This window comes from Myxocyprinus asiaticus, chromosome 9, assembly GCF_019703515.2.
Source record: "Myxocyprinus asiaticus isolate MX2 ecotype Aquarium Trade chromosome 9, UBuf_Myxa_2, whole genome shotgun sequence".
In the NCBI taxonomy this organism is placed as follows: Eukaryota; Metazoa; Chordata; class Actinopteri; order Cypriniformes; family Catostomidae; genus Myxocyprinus; species Myxocyprinus asiaticus.
In genome coordinates, this window is record NC_059352.1 from 9,318,209 (window position 1) to 9,342,260 (window position 24,052).

At 38.1% G+C, this 24,052-nt stretch overlaps 1 protein-coding gene across 2 annotated transcripts in view; it reads right to left on the reverse strand.

Moving 5' to 3' along the window:
* LOC127446464 (polyhomeotic-like protein 2) overlaps nt 1–23,225 on the reverse strand; it is a 45,134-nt gene extending 21,909 nt beyond the window's left edge. Inside the window, exons 1-2 of one of the 2 annotated variants that reach the window (XM_051707399.1) lie at nt 23,118–23,225; nt 25–283 (exon numbers count right to left, since the gene is read on the reverse strand). In XM_051707399.1, coding sequence (XP_051563359.1) covers nt 25–222 — 198 coding nt within the window. In that variant the 5' untranslated portion in view covers nt 223–283; nt 23,118–23,225. Of the gene's footprint in view, nt 1–24; nt 284–7,767; nt 7,989–23,117 lie in introns of those variants that run through there. The other variant, XM_051707398.1, reaches the window with a different exon arrangement.
* Between the last annotated feature and the right edge of the window lie 827 nt (nt 23,226–24,052).

A 24,052-nucleotide genomic window follows, 5' to 3' on the forward strand; every position in this document is an offset into this window, starting at 1 on the left:
AATGTTCATGTGTGTGATCTGCACCTGTACAGTCTGTCTGTCAGGTATGCTGCTGTATACTGATATCTGTGAAATGGCTTGTCTTCCACTGCTCGTACTGCTCGTGCTGGTGGAGCTGGCAGTGGAGGCACCGGTGCTGCCTGTGGAGTTTGTGTTGGTGGTACTGGTGCCCGTGTTGCTGCTACTGGCACTGGAGGCAGGTGTGTTCTGCTCACCCTCCATTGTGCCCCCCCGATGCCTGACCTTTGAACCTCGACCACCCCGCTGCCACACTCGACGCAAGCTGAGAGAGAGAAAGAGAGAGAGAGAGAAAATAAGAGTTTTAAATTGCCCGTAAAATTCTCTCATCATTTACTCACCTTCATGCCATCCCAGATGTGTATGACTTTCTTTTACTGAACACAAAGATTTTTAGAAGAATATTTAAGCTCTGTAGGTCCATACAATGAAAGTAAATGGTGGCCAGAACTTTGGAGCTCCAAAAATCTTTTAAAGGTAGCATAAAAAGTAATCCATACAACTCTAGTGGTTAAATCCATGTCTTCTGAAGAGATAGGATAGGTGTGGGTGAGAACAATATCAATATTTAAGTCCTGTTTTCTTATAAATACTCCTCCCTGCCCAGTAAGTGGCGATATGCACAAAGAATTTTACATTCTTTGTAAAACGCCAAAATCAAAATAAGAAGAATGTGGAAGTGAAAGTGAAAGTGGAGATTTACATTAAAACTGAATTAAATATTGATCTGTTTCTCACCCACACCTATCATACTGCTTCTGAAGACATGGATTTAACCACTGGAGGCTTATGGATTATTTTTATGCTGCCTTTGTGCTTTTTGGACCGTCAAAGTTCTGATCACCATTCACTTGCATTCTATGGACCAACAGAGCTGAAATTAAAAAAAAAAAAAAAAATTCTCAGTGTTCAGCAGAAGAAAGTAAGTCATAGACATCTGGGCTGGCATGAAGGCAAGTACATGAAAATTTTGAGTGATGAGAAATAGATTAAAAAATCTATTGTGGCGGTACCATGGTATAGTCATGGAATCAGATGGTAATACCATGGTACTTTGATATATAGCATGGCACTGAATGATTACCATATTTATGTACCATGGTATTTACAAGGAACTTATACCATGGTACAATCATGGTGCATGGCCTAAAACACATGGCATTAACAAACAAATAAAAAAATAAAAAACATTGTAATATAACTATTTGACATAATAATACCATGGTATTCTTTTAACTATTATGTGACTGAATATATTAATCATTTTGTTCCACAGTATACAAAGCACCATGGTATTACCATCTGATACCATCATTGTACCATGATATCAATCAACACAGTGCTTTTTCTGAGAGGCTAGACATAAGCAGCAGAGCAAAAGACAAATGTATTTATGAAAGGTTTGAGCTGGTCGCCTGTGACATAAACACCATTTTATACACATACATGTTTGAAAAATCACTATTGTATTTCTTCGAGTTCCTACCAAGATTGTGGAGACTGAATTTGAGTGCAAAATTTCAGTAAAAATTATTTTCTCAGAGGTCTCTTATCACCAAATAAATGGCTATAGAAGATGGATTATTAGACGGTGAGCCTGTATACAAGCACAATAATATGATGATAACTACCAAAAATCAGTATTATAAAGCAGTTTCACAAACAATTGTGCTTGTTGGTCTGCAGGTGTACTCACAACACAAAATTTGACAGTTTAAGAAAAGCATGTTTACATGAGATTTTAAATCATCTGGTTATTCTCTGCTTTTGATGGCAAAATGTAAACTGGCACGCGCACGACACTTGCGCACACTGGATAAGCCAGTAAGAGTGCCGATACAGGTGTTTACATGCAACGCGAAATTGGGGTAACAGGCAAAACTCTACCCGTGTCGATCAGTTTATGCTTAAATTTCATCACATTTACTATGGACTATAGTTCCACTTAGTTTGACAAACAAAAATGTTAGACCTTATCAGACAGTACTTGTTATGTCTTAAAACCTAACGAAAATCTTTTTGTGAATAAATGCCATTCGGTTTGATATTTTCTTTTTTTTTTTACCCAATTTGGAATGCCCAATTCCCAATGCGCTTTTAAGTCCTCGTGGTCGTGTAGTGATTCACCTCAATCCGGGTGGCGGAGGATGAATCCCAGCTGCCTCCGCGTCTGAGACCGTCAACCCACGCATCTTATCATATGGCTTGTTGAGCGCGTTGCCACGGAGACATAGTGCATGTGGAGGCTTCACGCCATCCACCGCGGCATCCACGCCCAACTCACCACACGCCCCACCGAGAACGAACCACATTATGGCGAAGAGGAGGTTACCCCATGTGACTCTACCCTCCCTAGCAACAGGCCAATTTGGTTGCTTTGGAGACCTGGCTGGAGTCACTCAGCACGCCCTGGGATTCGAGCTAGCGAACTCCAGGGGTGGTAGCCAGCATCTTTTACCACTGAGCTACCCAGCCCCTCCCACGGTTTGATATTTTCTAATCTAATGCAGTGATATTTTTTGGGGCCAAAATGCTTTTTGAGTAATTGAGTTAAGTGTAACTGTAGATGTAATGTATCACCAGAAATTCATATTTCTGTTCATCCCATCATGCTAGCATTAAACCATGTAATTATAGCTAATCAAGGCTAACGGATGGAAAATAGGTGCCTAGACTGAGGGGCCATCCATCTAAACATGATCACTTGAGTCGCCATAGGGCGGCTTTTAACTGCAGTGTTGTTTAAATGTCTTCTCTATTTCCCACTTCCTATTTCTCTCTCTTTCTTTTGGGGTTTGCTATTCAGGGGGAGAAAGTGGTAATTGGATTGAGATGGGACAGAAAGAGGGTGGGGGGGGGGGGTTGTTGTAAAGGGAAGTGTGGCATGGTTTCAATTATACTCATTTAATTACTCACACACGTGGTCGAGAACCACTAACCCAACACACACACACACACACACCACCCCCACCTCAAAATCCCTGAGTCTAGATCTGTTTATTATGCCAAGAGATGGTGTAATATTCATGATCCCTCCCCCTAAAGACATTTCCTGCACTCCAAAGAATTAATTGAGTTTGGGCATTTAAATTAAATAAACTAAATATAAGTCCTGAGCCTCATTAATATGCATTAATGGATGGACCATAGGGACATCTGTGTGAGAACATCGTAACAAAATTAGAGAAGTATTAAACGTTGCATAAGAGCAGAAAAAGGCTTGCTTTTGCATACGTATATTTGAGGATTTTAAAAGTGTTCGGTACATTTGTCACGGCTTTGTTTGGAATGTCGGAACATGTAGATTTTTGCTGATTACCCTGATTTCGTGTTTTCGTGTAAACACCTTTTCTGGCGTTCTTACCAGCTTATCCAATGTGCGCAAGTGTTGTGCACATGCCTGTTAACGTTCTGACATTAAAAGCACAGAATAGTGGGGGCCTGGGTAGCTCAGTGGTAAAGACGCTGGCTACCACCCCTGGAGTTTGCTAGCTCGCTAGTTCAAATCCCAGGGCATGCTGAGTGACTCCAGCCAGGTCTCCTAAGCAACCAAATTGGCCCGGTTGCTAGGGAGGGTAGAGTCACATGGGGTAACCTCCTCGTTGACGCTATAATGTGGTTCATTCTTGGTGGGGCGCGTGGGGGAATTGAGCGTGGATGCCGCCAGGCAGGATGACGCCAGGAATAGCATGTCTCCGTGGCAACGTGCTCAACAAGCCACATGATAAGATGCGCAGGTTGACGGTCTCAGATGCGGAGGCAACTGAGATTCGTCCTCCGCCACCCGGATTGAGGCGAGTCACTACGCAACCACGAGGACTTTAAAGCACATTGGGAATTGGGCATTCCAAATTGGTTTAAAATTAGGTTAAAAATCCTAACCCTAGGATTTCAAAGTCTCATGTAAACGCAGTTTTCTTGCGTTGTTGGATTGAAGTCGATTTGTGGTAGCTATCAGCGTATTGGTGTGCATATAATGCACTCATTGTTGTCACAGTTCCTCATTACGTTAAAACGTGTTTAATCTATGAAACAAAAAAAAATTTTTTTTGCAAATTTGTGCAAAAACAATTATTAACTTTTGGCAGCTCGATTAAATAATTATGTAAAAGGAGTTTTTTTTTTAAAACGGCAGTTGATATTGTGGCCAGTTCGTAATACTGGAAACAAAACGTCAAGTCGAGCGTTGTGGGCAGTGTTGGACAAGTTCTTTAAAAATAGTAATCTACTACACATTCATAAATATTTCACTAAAATTGTAATAAGATTACTTTACTAATTACAACCCCAATTCCAAAACCGTTGGGACAGTATGAAAAATGCTAATAAAAACAAAAAAGGAGTGATTTGTAAATTATATTCACCCTTTGCTATTTTGAAAGCACTACAACTACACATTATATAATGGTTTACCTTGTGAATTCATGGTTTTTTGTTTTTTTAAAATGTACTGTAATTTCAGTTGATTGCAACACTCTCCAAAAAAGTTCAGACGGGCAATTTAAGACTAATAACAATTTGACGAGTTGAAATAACAAGGCGATGTGAAACAGGAGGCAATTGTGTCATAATACTGTATACTGTATAAGGAGGCTCCAAAAACAGCCTAGTCCTTCAAGAGCAAGGATCATTAAAGACTTGTCAATTTGCCAACAGGTGCTTCAGCAAATAATCCAGCACTTTGAGAACAATGTTCCCCAAAGACAAATTGGAAGGATTTTGGGCATTTCACCCTCTACAGTCCACAATATAGTTAAAAGATTCAAGGAATCTGGTCAAATCTCAGTGCGTAAAGGGCAAGATGAAAACCACTTCTGAATGTGCGTGATCTCTGATCCCTCAGACGTCACTGTCTTAGAAAACATCATTCTTCTGTAATGCATATCATGAACATGGGCTTGGGATGACTTAAGTAAACCTTTGTTAGTCAACACCACTCACCGCTGCATCCACAGATGCAAGTTAAGACTTCACTATGCAAAGCAGAAGCCCTACATCAACACTGTCCAGAAGCGCTGGCGATTTCTCTGGGCTCTGTCTCATCTTAGATGGAAAGTAGAACAGTGGAACGGTGTTTTTTGGTCCAAAGATTCCAGATTTCAAAAAGTTTTTGAAAAACACAGCCGTTGTGTTATCCGGGCCAAAGAGGAAAATAACCATCCAAGCTGTTATTAGCATCAGGTCCAAAAGTCAGTGTCTGTATGGGCCAGGGGTGTGTCAGTGCCCATGGCAAGGGTAACTCGCACATCTGTGAGAACACCATGAATGTAGACAGATATGTAAAAATTTTGGAGCAACATATACTGCCATCCAGCACAGTCTTTTCCAGGGACGTCCCTGCATTTTCCAGCATGACAACTTCAAACCACATACTACCGGATTTCAAGTGCATGGCTGTGTGGGCAGAGAGTGTGGGTGCTAGACTGGCCTGCCGGCAGTCCTGACCTGTCTCCAATTGAGAATGTGTGGTGCATTATGAAGCACACCATATGGCAATGAAGACCCTGTACAACTGTGTAGCTAAAGATCTACATAATGGATGAATGGGGGAAAATTCCACTTTCTAAACTTAAACTTGTGTCTTCAGTGCCCAAATGCTTAATAAATGTTGATACAGTGGAAAACATTCTACTGTCCGAACTTTTTTAAAGCATGTTGCAATCATCTGATTTGAAATTACTGCACATTTAAAAAAAAAAAACATTCACAGGTTAAAACATCATATCATGTTTAGTTGTAATGCTTTCAATATAGCAAAGGGTGAATATAAAAGTCATACACTCTGCATCTCACATTTCCCTTTCACAATGTCTTGCCCAAATAAAAATACTCCAATTATTCATAAATAATATTGTATGTGTTTATAATTTTATGGTAAACGTAAAAAAAACAAAAAACTTTTTTTTTGTTGTCCTAAATTTGTAAACATGTAATTCTGGTTGTGTTCACTCTACCTCACTTTGAAAAGACTCATTTTATTCCACTAGGGGGCAGAAGGCACTAGAAAAAAAATTCTCTATCACATTCCATCACAATATACAGATCTGAAATGTAGGTGGTGCTCTAATGCATTTTAGCCGTCACCGATGTGCTCGTCCATAGACATTCAGTCTAATTTTCAGTTCAAGCACCACCCTTGTTGTTGCATTGAATATCCTAGCTTAAAATTACCATCAGTAGTCGAAAACATTTTTTCTGATGAATTGTTTTGCATGCTTTTCCTTCTGGATGGCATATTTTGTTCTGGACATCTAAAATATAACATTGGATTATTCAGCCAAGCCAGCTCACAGACAAGTAAACAATGGCTCATTTTTTAGAGAACTTCCTAAGGAAAAAGCAGAAATAAAGTTTTTAGCTATTTGGGGCTTACAGCAGCAGTTATCGGAGCATAAAGAGACTTTTATCTTTGATGACTTTCGAACTGTGGTATTAGGGTAACAGAATTAACTGTACAGTCACATTCATGAGAGTGAGAGCTTTCATTTGATATTTCACATGTCCGTTTATTTATTTTTTTATTTTATTAATTTTTTATCCCCTTTTTTCCCATTTTGGAATGCCCAATTCCCACTACTGAGTAGGTCCTTGTGGTGGTGTGGTTACTCACCTCAATCCGGGAGGCGGAGGACAAGTCTCAGTTGCCTCCACTTCTGAGACAGTCAATCCGCGCATCTTATCATGTGGCTCGTTGTGCATGACACCGCAGAGACACCCAGCATGTGGAGGGTCATGCTACTCTCCGCAATCCACGCACAACTCACCACGTGCCCCAATGAGAGCGAGAACCACTAATTGCGACCACAAGGAGGCTTCCCCATGTGACTCTACACTCCCTAGCAACCGGGCCAATTTGGCTGCTTAGGAGACCTGGCTGGAGTCACTCAGCACACCCTGGATTCGAACTCGCGACTCCAGGGATGGTGGTCAGCGTCAATACTCTCTGAGCTACCCAGGCCCCTGACTTGTCCATTTATGTGCTATGTGAAGGACTTTTATTTTTATTTAAATATTTCTACCCCATTACCTCTGTGGGGCGCTAATTTTCAATGCAAATTATTTGAGGCCTTATTTTGTTGTTTCATGTAACAAATGCAGAAGTGATGGTTGTCTCTAAAAAGTTCAGATTCTAAGCTTTCAAATGATACCTCATATGCCTCATTTGTGTATACGTAGACTAACAATTTAAGTGTAAACTATTTGTATTTGGATTATACCCAACACTGGTTGTGGGATATAGTATCCCTTGCAATGTGCTTTGGTTGTATACTGCACATTTTGGCAATTATGCAGTAGGTCAGCTGAATTTTTTAATTATACAGAAAATTTGCATAGGCTACTGTGCACAGTATGCATACTACATACACAAATGTTTTAGTCCCTCTCACATGCAAATAACCTCTATTTAACCCATTTCAACCTTCTCAAACGTTACCAGCCGTGTTCCATAATAAAAACCAGAGCATGTTATGGCATAAATGCATTCATACATCCAGCATCAAAGCCAGAATGGTTCATATTTAGCACTCGAGTGGGTCTGCTAATGAGAGGAAAGCTGTTATGTTGAATCCAAGACCCGGGGCCCCTCAGTCCAACCAGCCATATGCAACCATCCAATCAGATGTTCAGAGGTCAAAAAGGTTTGCAACAACATGAAGGTAAGTAAATGTTGATGGAATTGTCATATTTGGGTGAACTATCCCTTTAAGAGACATCCCGGTTATCTCCCAGACAAAGCCCAGCTCCTACCTTTTCTGAGGGGCAGTACGAGCTCCGGTCGGCCCCGTGGTGTGCCCCATCCCTCAGGACCCCGAAGCTTCTTTGTCTGGTGTGCGAGTGCACCCCAATCCTCCGATAATGCTTGTATCCACCTTCCCAGTTGCCACGCACAGACACACTCTCTGTTTCTGTTTCTGTCTCTGTCTCCCTCTCTCTCTCTCTCTTTCTCTCTCTCTCAACGCACGCATGCAAGCCCCCCCATCCCCCCCGGTTCTGTGGTTTCCTAGCGACAGCCAACTGGGGGTGCCTTTTATAGCCCCCTTGCAGAGCTGCATGTTGGGACAATTGGCTCCCCTCTAATGAGGGTGATGGTAATGATTTTTTATCCCCCTCTATAAGCAACCAAAAAAAGAAGGAAAAGACTTATGGTGAGCATACTAGATGGGCATGTCAAACTTTACATGGATGTTTAAAATGATTTCAGAAATAAAAACATAAATAATGATGTTCCAGGGTCTCATTATAAGTGGTGCTTGCCAAGGCAAACATCATTATCGCTCATACTTAGGTTTAGGGATTTGAACAATCCCCTAACACCATGTATTAAAATGAGATGTGTAAGTTGTCCTGCACTGTTTGTGCTATAGACATGAATGATTACTCAAATCATGGGGATTGCTGAAAAGAGGTGTGATATTACTTTTCTAGCAATCCAACTTAAAAATTTTGCCTGGCAGATGATAAAATGGGTGAACAAAATCCATAAACTTACATTTAAAAGGGGTCCCGATCCATATCTAGGGACAAGAATATCATTCAGACTTGAGAGAGGGCTCTTTGGACTTGGGCAAACCAACCATCAAAAATACCACTCTAATCACCAAGCAGTACTCTAACAACCACCCAGAACACCCTATAGCAAATGCATAGCAGCACACTACTCAGAAGCACCACTCACATTTTCCTCAGAAAAATGAAGAAATCTAGTCATTTGTACTTATTATTCATCCACTGAAAATTATGGTGCATACGATTATGACTTTCACACAGTGGATGATAAAATGGGTAACAACAAAAGTCCTGTAGACAGACATTGATCCTCCTTCAATGTCTGTCTACGGATTTTTGTTGTTGCCAATTTTATGTCCACCGGGAAAAAGTCATAATCATATCCCGAGCCATTTAAGGACCAGAATATCAGAGACTTGGCGCGGGTTCAGTTGACATGAACCAGTAAGCAACCACCCAGAACACCCTAGAAACCACCTAGCAACTAACTATGCAGAACAATCTGTAAACCACCTAACAACCACCACGAATGCCCTTGAAACCACCTTGCAACCACCCACAACACCCTAGTAACAACCAGAACACTTTGGAAACCACCTAGCAACCAACCACAGTACCCTGGAAACATCCTTGCAACCACCCAAAAACACCCTAGTAACCACCAGAACACTTTGGAAACCACCTAGCAACAATTCACAACACCCTAAAAACCACCCAGAACACCCAAGAAACCACCCAGCAACCACCTACAACACCCTAGAAACCACCAGAACACTTTGGAAACTACCTAGCAACCACCCACAACACCCTAGTAACCACCAGAACACTTTGGAAACCACCTAGCAACCACCCACAAAACCCTGGAAACCACCCAGAACACCCTAGAAACCACCTAGCAACTATGCAGAACATTTTGGCAACCACCTAACAACCACCACGAACACCCAAAAAGAACAACTAGCAACCACCAAAACACTTTGGAAACCACCAAGCAACCAACCAAGTCAAGTAATTTTTATTTGTATAGCTCCCCTCCCAAACATAATCATTTCAAAGCAGCTTTACAGAAAATCATGCATTAACACCTAGCAAATCATTACCAACCACCTAGCAATCACCCAAACACCTTAGAAACCACATAGGAAACACTCACAACACCCTAGAAACTACCTAGCAACCACCCAAACACCCCAGAAACCACATAGCAACCACTCACAACACCCTAGAAACTACCCAACTCACTAGAAACCACATACTGTAGCAACTACTCACAACACCCTAAAAACATGGCAACCAACCAGAACACTCTTGAAACAACCAAAAACACCCAGAACGCCCTAGAAACCACCCAGAAACCATCCTGAACACCCTAGAAACAACCGCAAACACCCTAGACACCACATAGCAACCACCCAGAACACCCTAGGAATCACCTAGCAACTACCAACAACATCCTAGAAACCACTTAGCAACCCCCTGAGCATCATAGAAACCATCTAGCAACCATCCACAACACCCTAGACACCATCCACAACACCCTAGAAACCACCTAGCAGCCATCCAAAACTCCCAGCATCATGGCGATGACCTTAGCATGGACATGCACCAATCGCATTTCCAGAAAATGATTTTTTTATTTTTTTATTATTAAAGGCAACACCAAGGACAGATGTTGTAAAATGGGAATCCACTGCAGTTCACAGTCTTGTTTGATTAAGTGTTTTGTGCTGATAAGGCCCCCCCCCTTAATAATCAGTAATTAGAGCATCACTTAGCAAAGGGTAAATACCCCCAACTGCGGTAGAAATCACAATCAAACCTCACGCTTATAAAAAACAGACCACATGCAGATAGTATGTTATTCAGATTAAAAAAGAAGCACACTTTACAAAAAGAATAGCATTTGGGAACTGCTTAAAAGGATAGCTCATCCAAAAAAACAAAAATTCTGTCATCATTTACTCACCCTGTTTTTCCAAACCCCTCTGACTTTCTTTCTTCCATGAAACACAAAAGGAGATGTCAGGCAGTAAGTAAGCCGCTGTCACCATTCACTTTCACTGCATCTTTTCTGCATAAAATGAAAGTGAATGGTGACTGAGGCCTGGTGTTATTCTGTCTATCATCTCCTTTTGTATTTCACGGAAGTAAGAAAGTCAAACGGGTTTGGACTATTCCTTTAAATCTGGGCATCAACCCACAACAACACATTATTTGGGTCATTTCTAAAAGACCTGACTAAATTGAAAATACATATATAAGAGAGACTCCTGACCTTGGAGGAGGAGAGGAGGATGCCATTGTCATAAAAGTAAATTGAGGTACTTATGTGTGTAATATCTGATCGTGACTGTGTTATTTTGAAATGTACTCCATCTGTATTCGCTCATATATTGATTGCGCACAGGCGGGCATGAACATCATTGATTGCAATCTGCTGCTTATTAGCATATAGATTAGCTTTTGATGGGGCCAAGTAAATTAAGTTGGAACAGAATGAACAGAGAAGGTTAGAGAAGCGATGAAAATGAAACAAGGAAGGGAAAGTAAAAATAGCATGAAGAGACGGAATGGATGGAAAGGATGGGAAGACTGACACAAATAAGACATACAGTGTATGATATATTATATAAACAGTAAATATACTAATATATATATATATATATATATATACATACATATATACATATATATATACATACATACATACATACATACATACATACATACATACATACATACACACACACACACACACACACACACACACACACACACACACACACACACACACACACACTATATACTGTATATACACTGTTGAGCGTGAAAATCCCAGGAGATCAGCAGTTACAGAAATACTCAAACCAGCCAATCTGGCACCAACAATCATGCCATGGTCCAAATAACTGAGATCACATTTTTTCCCCATTCTGATGGATGATGTGGACATTAACTGAAGCTCCTGACCCGTATCTGCATGATTTTATGCACTGTACTGTTGCCACACGATTGGCTGATTAGATAGTCTCATGGATGTTTGTTGGTGCTAGACGGGCACACACACACACACACACACAAATATATACATACACACACAGACATACTGTATATATCTATACATATACATATATAAGTTACAGATACTGTGTGTTTTAGTTACATACCTGTATATAAGTAATTTATACAGTATGTGTAATGTTTATAAATACATAATCGAAACACTCAAATGTAACATCGGTAATAACTCAAAGAATACATTCGCAGAGGCACGTTACTTTTACTTTGTTTTTACAGTTATAACTTTACAATTTATCATAAATCAAATCAAATCATTTAATTAATTAACTGTTATTTCTTCTTCAAAATTTACTTATGTTTTTGTGTGGTCTTTGAGTCTGGTTTGGTTGCAAGATTTCAAGAAAATCTATGTTGTTCCTTTCTGTATGAATTTATTGACTAATATTATTATGTATACATATTTCACAAAATAGAGCTTATTCATGTACTGTTACCACCTTTATAATTAAACAGCATAATTGTTATGAATGTAACATTGCCCTTTGTGTACTTCTAGTCTAATAGTATCGATTTGAGTAAATTATAAATTCAGTTGATGCTGGTAAAGACTGCTAATATTTCAAAGGTGTTTAAGGCAAAATTTCCAAGCTTTAGGCTTAATATTTTCTGAATAAATGAGCAAAAAGGACTTCCCGTCCTGTTGTACGAAATCTCCACTGCTCAATCCATTCCTACTCTACACTGATGTTTTTCACCTTCCCTCCCTTTTTTCTTCCATTGCTGAATGTGATCCATCCATTCAGAAGACAGGATGGAATAACTAGAGGATAAAGAGAATTGACCAAGAGGATGAAAAAAGAAACAGGGATATAGATGTGGCCATATAAGACAGAGAGGTTAATCAGAGATGATGGGACGAGAGTAGAATAAAGAGAAGGATGAGAAAGGAAAAGACATGGACAGGAGGTGAATGAGGCAGTAAACCTGGCAGGGATGGGATGAGATGGGGGTGCTGCTGTCTGTCTGGTCTGGGTCTGATCCATATTAGTTACTCACTCATTCACTCACCATGAAATGAGTGGGGGGCAGGGAAATGAGGCAGGGGTGGGCCGCCAATAGGAGCGACAGTGGGGGGCATTGAGAATAGAGCATTGAGAGGTGGAGGAATGTTGATTTCATGGTGTCTCACACATCACTAAATTTGGACTCAATTAAAGCATTTCATCGACTGCTGTAAAAGTCCTATTAAACCCCTGTCTGTCAATGTTACATATCCTGAGCTCTGTATAAAGGCTTTTGTTGTTGATGTTATCATACGATGGAGGTTAACCCATAGAGACAGTATCTTATCAATTCATTTGCAATTTTGTCCCACGAGTGCTTTTATTTGCCTGCATTTTAGTTAACACTAGGAATAGCCAGATACACTTAAAATTTTAAGTTATGGCCCGATATAATTATGGCCAAAACAAATAACAGAATAATTACTGTAATATTATGGTCGATATTATAACTGTAAAAAAAAATGTTACTGCCCAAAATTGTGATGGCATTGCACTAACTAAATACTAAATAAATACATACAATAAATACATAAATAAAATAAAAACATATGTTTAAATCAATTATTTAAAATAAATAAATAAAATATACATGTTCACATGGAAATCCCTGGAAAACAACACAAGTTGGATCTAAAGTCATATTTTCACACAGTTTATTCTTCCGAAAGAAGAAAGTCTTCAGTTGAAAGCTGCAATAATAAGAAAAAATGGTGTCCAATCCTATCAATCTATATGCATTTGTATCTAAATGGCCCAAACAACCAACTGAAGCCATATAACACTTGCTGGTTGGTTCTGCTTGACTAATGGCAGCCTGACAGTAGAAAATCTCAGCGTAACCCCATTCACCTTTATTCTATCTCTCTCTTTTTTCATCCTCCTCTGAGACTCAGTTAATTGGTGTACCTTAGGCACACCATTCTGTGTCAGTAGAGCCGCTCTGGCCCCAGACAGACATTCCCAAGTGACTCTGTATTCCTGAGCAGTGCCGCAGCATCAATGCAGCCGAGATGGATTAACTCTCCTTGAGAAGGCTTTGAATATAGTACACTGATGATGTCCACTAAGATGGGTTACTGAGGGGCCCCTCATACTTATTAATGGGAAGGAGGATATGAATGATATAATGAGCACCTCTGGAACCCCAAACCGTATTATGATTTTTGTATAAAAAAAAATAAAATAAAAAAAACTATGGAACTGCTTGTGTGTAAATTCATTCATTCATTTGTATGGCTATGTATGGGCTGGGTCATATATTGAATTTTCAAAATTGCATTTACTGGTAATGATTTAACTATAATTTAGCATCATTGTGAATATCGTGATCATTTTAATGCACTTTTAAGACCTTTAAGTTTCTTAACGACATGTTTTGATAGTGTCTCTGATTTAAACTTCAGAAACAAAAATTGTTTTGGAGTTGGTTAGTTCGATTCATTTCCGTGCATCTGTTCCAACTGTCCGTTCCAATTAATCGATTCAAATATCAATTATTTGTTTGCATCATAACTCAAAAATGGTAATATTTTTCAGTATATGAATTGTTCGACTGTATTGGTGCACAAAAATGTAAATGATTAAAATCATAGATTTTGTGAAAAATGGTGTGGGAAAACAAGCTTTATTATAACTTTATTATATAATTTATAAAAATGTAATTTATCTTATATCAATAGTATAATATAGATAATATAATATAATTGTGTTTATTGTTACATTAAACATTTTGAATCGACTTTGCTACATTGGATGTTTGGTTGAAACTATGGGTTCTCTGATTTAATTTTTATTTTATTTCTTTAAATCAAGCAATTTTTTAAAGCCCCTTCAGAGCAAAAAAATATTAACATGAAGATATTACGGAGCACCTTAGAGGACAAGATGGGAATTTATTTTTCTGAAACAGTTTTGTTCCCTCGCAATAAATTTACCATGGTTTTACTATGGTAACCATATTTTAACCATGATATTCGTAGTGAAACTATAGTGATAATACAGGAAAACAAAAACTTTGGTAATAAAAATCATAATTTTGTGGTTATTATGGTTTTACTATACAAATAACAGTTTAACTATGGTTTTACTGTAGTAATTCAGTAGACTGTAGTAACCATAGTTTTTGGTGAAAATAATTTTTCTATAGTAATATTGTAGTAACCATGACTGTTGGCGGAAACAATTGTTTTACTATAGTAATACTGTAGTAACTATGAAAAGCAAGTAACCATGTTTTTTGGTGGAAACCATGGTTTTAATACAGTATACTGTATCCATATAGTAACCATATTTTTACTATAGATTAACCATGGTAATTCTTGTGGTTACTATGGTTTTTCTAAAAACCATGGTTTTTACTACAAATACCATTCTAACCAAAAAATGATCATTTTTATTACCATAATTTTCATTTTCCTGGATTATTACTATGGTTTTACTAAGAATATCAAGGTTAAAATATGGTTACTACATTAAAACCATGGTAAATTTATTGCGATTGAACGTAAAACTATTGCGAGGGCACGAAAAACTATTTCAGAAAAAAAATTCCCAACCTGACATCTAAGGGACTTCGTAAGATATACTGTACATTTTCAAAAGGCTGAAATATATTACGATTTTTAGCTATAGTCTATATTGCAAGCCATAAATGGCCAACATACTATCATTTACCTCATTTACCTTAAACATACAGATAAAATTAAACTGTGAAGTTGCACTTGTAGTTTAATCCAAGGACATTTAGTATGAGGCAGTTTTGTTAAAAAGTCCCAGTTAAAAAATAAAACTGTCCTGCCAAAAAAAAAAAAAAACAGTTCTGCTGAAAAATTGTGATGGCACTGCTTGCTTTCCAAGCACATGTCCCTGTCTGCGATACAAAACCAGTGATTTGTGGAAAGTGTTTGAAAAATACAGTGTGTGCTCTTGTATAAAGTCTCCTGTCAGAGTGTCAGAATGCTACAAAGCAGAACACCTCTGTGAGGAGAGTGGAGAATGTAAACATCAGGACAGGAAGACACCTGTCACTGAGACAGTCTTTTAAGAACATCATGTGGACATCTAGTCATGTCAGTGAATCTGGGAGCATATACAGGGCTTAACATTTAGATTTTAAAAAAAAAGAAAAAAAAAAAAAAAAAACAATAGTTCAGATTTGTACTTGCCCAAGGCAATATTTCTACCAGTCCCACCACATAAAATGATAAAAAGATAAATGTAATTTTTGATTACATTTTTTTTTTATCCCTACAAGGGAAATTTCTTGACAACATATTTTAATACTTTGTGTAAAAAAGAAATACAATTATATTTTTCATTAAACAATTTTTTTTTTTACAACAAAAGTTACAACAATATACAATAATTCGATTTTTACGCAATATGTAGAAATTGCAAGAATGATTTGTGTTAGCCTTGGAATCAGCAGTTAGAATGGGTTAATTCATAAGTTACTGTATGCCATTGTTTTCCCTCCAAAGTGTGTTTATGAATGTACAATATGGTTGTCATTACAGTGCAATTGTATACTTATATTTTCAGACTCCCAAATGTTTTTATTTTGACATTGTTTTTATGTAAATAAAAGGTACATTTCTAGTTTCAATTTTTTTTTTTACTTCAGACCTTTGTTTTGTTGGACATAAAAAAAAACTAGCTTCATACCATGTGATCCACATCTGGTTTTCAATCAATGAAAATGGGTCAAATTAAACAAATTTCAAATGGAGCCTCATCAAGAGCCCCATATCTCTAGGATTTAACCATACAGGCCCTGAAAAATGAAGATACAAAAAGGAAAGTTTGATCAGAAACAGAATCTAAAAATACATTTCATACTTCTGGAGTTATAGGCAATCCATCTTCTTTTTTTTTACTCATATCATTGGCATATATTTCAACAAGGAGTGCTGAAGTCAACTGATTTAAGTAATGCACCTAACGATCTCTGTGTAAAAATAATGACGCTGTGACAATTCTAATATTATTTTTTACCTGTATTTTTGCTCCAAAATCATAGGCAAAAATTGTCATATTGATCCCCTTATACAAAATAATGGATTACTCCGTAAATATTGATCCATTACGTTTACAGTTTTGGTTTTTCTTAATATTTATGTTTATTTTTCTTCTGAAAAAGTATGTGCAAATTCAGAAATTTCAGCCTAGGAAGTTTCTGAAATTTGGTTGCTTTGACATGTAATAACCCATAACAATATACATATTGAACACATAACAATGTTCAATTCATTACTATAAAACCAAATGCTTTCAGGCTGCAAACCGAAACTCTCTCACACTTGCCCTGGGCCATCCTTATTGTTGAACCCTATACTTCTTTAATTAGACTGCATTATAGGAGATTTCATCTATGGGGACAGTTTGGACTGTACCGACCAACACTTTTAGGCACATAAACTTACATTTACACATTGATGGATCTGTCTTCGAGTTAAAACTGAGACACTTGAAGTCCTAATTCCTTTTAGTAATCTGCACATTAGGCTCCCAGTGCAATTAACCTTCAGTCCCACTCCCAAGAATTCTGGGTCATTGCACAAAGGAGGGAGATGGTTTATTTAATAAAAGCCCTTTAAGGCAGCCTGAGAAAGAGCTGCTGGATTAAAGGATGGATGGATAAGCAGATAGATTCTTTCACAGACTGTATTTAGTGAAACTTGGAAATTATTATTGCTCATACTTAGAGTTAAGTATTTAAACAAACCTCTAACACTAAGTATTAAACCTTGACACATAACTCACTCCACACCGTATATGCTACAGACATGACATCTCAAATCATGCGGCTTGTTGAGGAAAGATGTTTTATTACTTTTCTAAGCAATATGACTTAATTTTTGCCTGGCAGATGATAAAACTGGTGAAAAAAATCCCATAGACTTGTCAAGCCAAATCTAGGGACCAGAATATCATAGAGATTTGGGGGTGAGCACTTTTGACTTGGCCTAATTCTGTAAGCATTACAGTAAAGCACATAGCAATAAACAAGAACACCATATGAACCACTTAGCAATGCCCTAGCAACCACCTAGAACACCCTAGCAACCGCATAGCAATGCCCTGGCGACCACCCATAGTACCCCAGCATTGTGGTAGTGAGTTTTGACCGCGCAAAACTCACCACCACCAATGCTGGTGTACTATGGGTGGTCGCCAGGGCGTTCAATCACCAATCACATTTTCTTCAGAAAATGTAAAATATTGTTTACATTTGTTGCTCTAAATCTATATTGGCAACTATGAAGTTGTTACCTGATTTTAGTCGCTGTTAAGGCTGTAACCACCACATAAGCCTCATTTCCACTATCGGGCCAAATTAGGGCGTGCTAGTGCGTGCCAGGGCCAGTTTTGTTCCCACTGTCACTTCCAGGGCTTCACTGTGCCACCTCAGGGACTTCTCAGGGCCAATGGCCTCTAGCCTGCCGATTAACCTTGGGCCAAACAAGGCCGACTGGGGATTGAGGCGGGGTCAATGTCAAAGGTGGAGTTTCGCCAAACTTGGCAGGTTGTGTATGAAGCACACAACGGTACATGTTTGGGGAAAAAAATTTAAATGCGGGCACAGTACAACTCCGTTAAAATGCACAATGGACAAAGTGGTGCCCACAGAAAGAACTTTCCATGGTTTGAGATCCTGGACAATGTGCTGGGACATCGTCCCGTTAGTGGAGAAACCACTCGGGACACCATGGCAGCTACAGTCTGTGAGTTGTCAATGCTAACTTATCTTGCTAGCTTGCTAATGTTTACAAACCATATAAATGCAATATTCTAGATAATGTGATGCCTCAGCTTGAGCTACACTCTTGCTTGCGAAATGGGCAGGGTGTGTAACGTTGGCACCAGTGTGGCGTATTAAGGGCGGTTTTAGGGCAACGCTGCGGGGCTATTGGCCTGATGGTGAGAACGCAGATCGAATTTGGTCTCGCAGCTCGAGGTCCGAGGCTCTTGGCCCCGGCTGGCCAGTTGATAGCCCAGGCTTGCACTACACCAATAGTGGAAAAGCGGCTATTGAGGGAGACCCCACAGTATGCACTATAGTGGCCGATCAGAATAGGTTTTTTCAATGACCAAATCTTAAACTTTTACATTTAGTCTCACCAATCTTGATGGCAGTGGAGAATTCTCAGGGCCAGCAAAGCCTTCTCTGCTGGCCTAACATGTCAAATAAATAAATATTTTTCATCCTTTCATTCTCAATCACCTTTTGCCTATGTATTTTTAATCGCTTTCCACTCTTAATTAATCTACAAACAAATAGACAAGAACGAAAAGTTTATCCAGTCAGAATTTATTCCTTGATGCTTACAAGTGAAGTGTGACAACTGTTTCACAAATCGCATGCCAGAAGTAGCGCATGAGTTTGAGCTCCACCCCCTCAGGCCTTCAGAATTTCCACAGAATCCCTCAACAGTGCAAGTATAGACATCTAAAGTCAGATTATCAGATTCATCAGCCAGTCAGATTGATTTATTTGTTCCTGGTGGATGTGATCTTTAGGATATGTCCCGGTCGAGGCCTTCTAGCTGTCCTTGAGTGACGCAATCATGCTTTAAGTGATGTACGTAACTTGAAAGCGAAGAGAGCGAGATCTTGCTGACGAGTCGGCTGTCATTACTGCCGCTATCGCCATTGAGAAAGGGATCCTTATGGATTTACAAACCTGAGATGTTCTGCATGACCATGTGATTGCTTAATTTATTAAACAGGAAAGGAGGGCTGATTTTCACTTCAAGTAAATTGATAAGTGCTTTTTGCATTGTTATAGCAAAATCAGGAGTTTAAGTGTAAATTAGGCTGCTTGAGCATTCAGTGTCGGATCAAGTTTTGAAAAGTAGTGCTGCGTTCCATTCAACTCGGAAAGTTGGATTTTACAACTTCCTACTAGGAAAAGTGCAATGGAATGCATCTTTAAGTCAGAATTACAACTTGTAGGCTCCTGCAGAAATTATCAACATGATGTCACACAAACATGTGGACACTCAGGGAGATAAACAAAGTAAGTGACAAACATTCACTTTAAGTAATATCGATAAATGAGTTCATTTCCACATTACAAGATATTAAAGCTGTTTAACAAACGCCTGCAGAAACAGGTGTATAAAACATTATAATCTATTTTGATAATCGTACACCTGAAGCACAAATGCTAGCACTGCAGCATTGTTTATCAGTTGGGTTGCTAGGAGACATCTCTAATAAGAGTCAAACTCCTGCTAAGCTAACGGAAGCGTTGGAGTTCCGAATATCGGGGAATGGAATGCATTTATGGTCGGAGATATCAAGTAAGAATATCCCATATCCAACTTGAATGGAACGCAGCATAACCGTGTACCCTGATGAAACAAAATTTATTGCAAGCAACATTTAAATCACAAATATTATTAGATAGATTTTTCCAGGTTATATAGACCTCCTTGGTAGATTCATATGAAAAATTATGATTTTTGAATGTCTGTTCAGGAGACGTTCATCTCACAAAACAGTCATGCTGCAGTTAAAATTAGGCTTGCTTGAGTGTTAAGTGTCATTTCAAGTTCTGGCTTTCGTGCGTGGACATGTTTTTAAAATGTCAACTGGTATTACTAGTTATCTGTGACATAATGTATGACGCCCAAAGGCATAGGGTGTCTTATTCATTGTGAAACTGTGTTTTCTTAATGGCATGAATCACACTGAAGGCCTAGACTTTTAATGCACAGCCTGCCTCTGCTTGATGGGATCACTTTAGAATAACCAATCACTTTGAACTTTTCTTCAACTTGAAGAAAACAAAAATCTGTCCCATCAGGTAACAGGGGAAATCACAGGGTGATATTTCCCCTCAGGAAATCTTTTTTTTGCAGGTGGTGATATATACAATATACCAGTGGCGTACAGTCAGCCGCTTCAGAGAAAGGGTGACATAAATGGAGACAGAAAAATAATTTAAAATATGAAATGTTCTTTCCCCTGTTTTTTTTTTTTATTTTTATTTTTTTTTATGCTTTTAATAATAACTAAATCCAATAAAATACAGTAATGTACAACTTCAAAAACAACTTAAAATTTCTGTATACTACTACAAATATTTTTGCATCGTTTCTCCTGTTTGACGGAGTGTAAGTACTCTGTGGCAGCCAATCAAAATGACTAATTTCACAGTGTAGCTCTAAGTTATTGTGTCCCCCTTAACAGGTGATTTTGAAGGGTTGTGTAATTAATTCGTATTAGCAGAGTGACGGCAAATCTGACCAGTCAAATGCATTATTTTCACCTTGGGGGCTGGCCATCAGGAGTCTGGACCTTCACAGCTCCAAGAAAAAGGGTTACGCATTGAACTTGGAAAGTTTCCCAGCTGCAGTTGCATCTCTACCCAAGTCTATCGGCGAACAGTATGACATGTCCCCAGCTACAGACAAGCAGTCCGTTCAATTCAGGAAGATGGATTTTCTAACTTCCAACTAGAAAAAGTGCAATCGAATGCCACTTGAAGTTGGCCTTCCATCTTGGAAACTCGTGCCTAAATCTTCAATTCCGATTTCACCGAGATGCAGGTGCGTGATGTCACACAAAAATGTCGGCACCCAGGGAGATGTACTAAGTTAGAGATAAATGTGTTAAAGGGGTTCCTGGTTTTTGCACTGAACACCACTGCAATATACTATTAACCAGGCCTTCATCATTTATTTTTGGCAATTTTCAAATTACCTTTCAAATTCAAATACTGTTTAAGCCTTGTTCCAGACCCTGAATTTCAATATGAAACTATGAAAATCCATTATAAAACTACAATCCATTATAAAAATACAAATTATTACATGCTTTAAACTACAATAATCTAAACAAAGAGTGAAATAAACCATATAACTAAACCAATAAACCATTAAATATTTATTGTGAAAACATGTCTATATATATTCTATACAGGTATATCTACCTATCTATCTACACTACCATTCAAAAGTTTGGGGTCACTTGCCTGAAATGTTTCTCATGATCTTAAAAACCTTTGATCTTAAGGCGTATGCTTAAATGTTTGAAATTAGTTTTGTAGACAAAAATATAATTGTGCCAACATATTAATTTAATTACAAAACTAAAATTTTATTAAAAAAAAAACGTTTTTGAAATGGATGACTTAGACCGAATAATTAAGAAAAGCAGCCACTAAGTGCCTAGCATATAGATGGGAACTCCTTCAATACTGTTTAAAAAGCAACCCAGGGTGATACCTCAAGAAGTTGGTTGAGAAAATGCCAAGAGTACATGTCTGCCAAATCTAGGCAAAGTGGCCACTTTGAAGATGCTAAAATATAACATAGTTTTGATTTATTTTTGATTTTTTAGTCACAACATAATTCCCATATTTCCATTTCTATTATTCCATAGTTGTGATGACTTTACTATTATTCTAAAATGTGAAAAAAATAAAATAAATAAGAATAAGTGACCCTAAACTTTTAAACGGTAGTGTATATGACATCATATATAGACAAGTAAGGACTATAGATAGAGCAAAAGCTTTGCCATAATCTTCGCCATGATTTACTACAGTGTAAATGATCAATTCAATGTGAAAATTAAATTACCTGATCACATCCTATAGTTTTCTATGCACGCAAGACCAAACTCAAAGCAAGTGGCTGCATCATAATTCCACGAGTTTGAATGAAACTTAAGTGTTTTGGAGTCTGCAGATCAGAACATTCTGGATTTAATAAGATGCAGACATTTTTGTGACGAGATCTGGTTTAGAGCAATTCATGCTTCTCATTTTTGTCCAGCTGTGTTGTTATTTGGCTTGAATCACCAACTTGGAACTACTAAAGACCAGCACACTTTAAACACACATATGCACGCACGCACATGCACGCAATCATCCAATTGCACTGTGGTCTGGCGCACTCATTCACATGGTATCCATTCTGTATTATCTGGTCTAATGTGGGTCACACAGAATGCCAAGGGCACAATGACCTGACCCTGACCCCAGACTCTACCCTCATAGGCGTTTCACACACACAGATGCACACAAGTACAGTACCTGACCTTCCAAGGAATATCATTCAGATACTCCATTTTCAAGGCCTACCTTGTAACCACAAAATGTTTTATCCTTTATAAAGCCTGATAATATTGCTATTGTCCTACAGATTTGGAGTAAATCTCAAGTAAGAGTTGTGTTTTGTGTTGTAGAATTCAGATACACCAAACTCGTCTCTGTACACATAGACATGCTAAAGAACACCAGGTTTTGTGCTTTGAGTAGGATTTCTATGTAAATACAAAGGCATTTGCATACACAGGTTTGCCAACAGCAGGTCAGGGTTCTCATATCCACATTGTCGTTCCTCAAACTGTCAAATCTGGGCTGGCTTATTTGAAACGGGTCTGGAAGCATGCAGTAAGAAAACAAAAACATTCACTCTTCCTAATTCCTTCCTACCTACATTTAAAACCACAAGAAAGAAGGGATTTCACAACATGCACATAAATTAGGCCTACCTTAAGCTTCGGCTTTGCCTTTCCTTTACTAGGATTGGATTTCGCCCTTCTTTCCTTGCTATCCTACACCATTTCTGGGTTGTGTGTGTGTCGTGATCTTTACCGCAGACCAGAGAGAGAGAGAAAGTGTGGGGAATCTAGGCATTAGCGTTCCAAAGGTCACATGTGACATGGATTCAGCCAATCACAGCATGATGTGTGTAGTCATGCCCCTCCCCCTTATTCTTAAATCCCTCCTCTGCTTCTTGTTCTGTCAGTCTACCAGAACCATGGCAACACAAAGGGCTTTTATGTCTCTATGGGATCTAATGGTACCTTGCTTGAAATGCATCCTGTAAAAGTTTACTGATGAAATTAACAAAAGCAATCAAGAAGGTTTTATATGTTTGCTAAAAAATAAATAAATAAAACAATAGTGTAAAATAAGTCATTTTTTGTCCTGTGAAAGCATAGCCTTTTGTCAAACGTATACCTAATGTAGTTCTTGACTTCTAAATAAAAAATACATTAAATAATGAATACGCAATCCTATAATCATGGAAAAGACTCCAGGACTTTTTTGAAATTACATTAAAATGCTATAATTTTATAAAAATTAAATGCTTATAATATTGGCTGAGTGACCATATATATATATATATATATATATATATATATATATATATATATATATATATATATATATATATATATATATGGATGAAGATATATATATATATATATATATTCACTTATTAATTTCCTAATATTTCTAACTATATAACTATTTCAGGAAGATTTATGTGAATAGATAACATAGGCCTATATTACACCGTCTGTATGACATTGTATTGTCTAATTCTGATTAAGCAATTTTCCTTTTTAGAACATCTGCTTTGCAATTTATTTCGCAATCAATTATTTGTGATAAAGACTGGTTAATATCTTTTGGACAG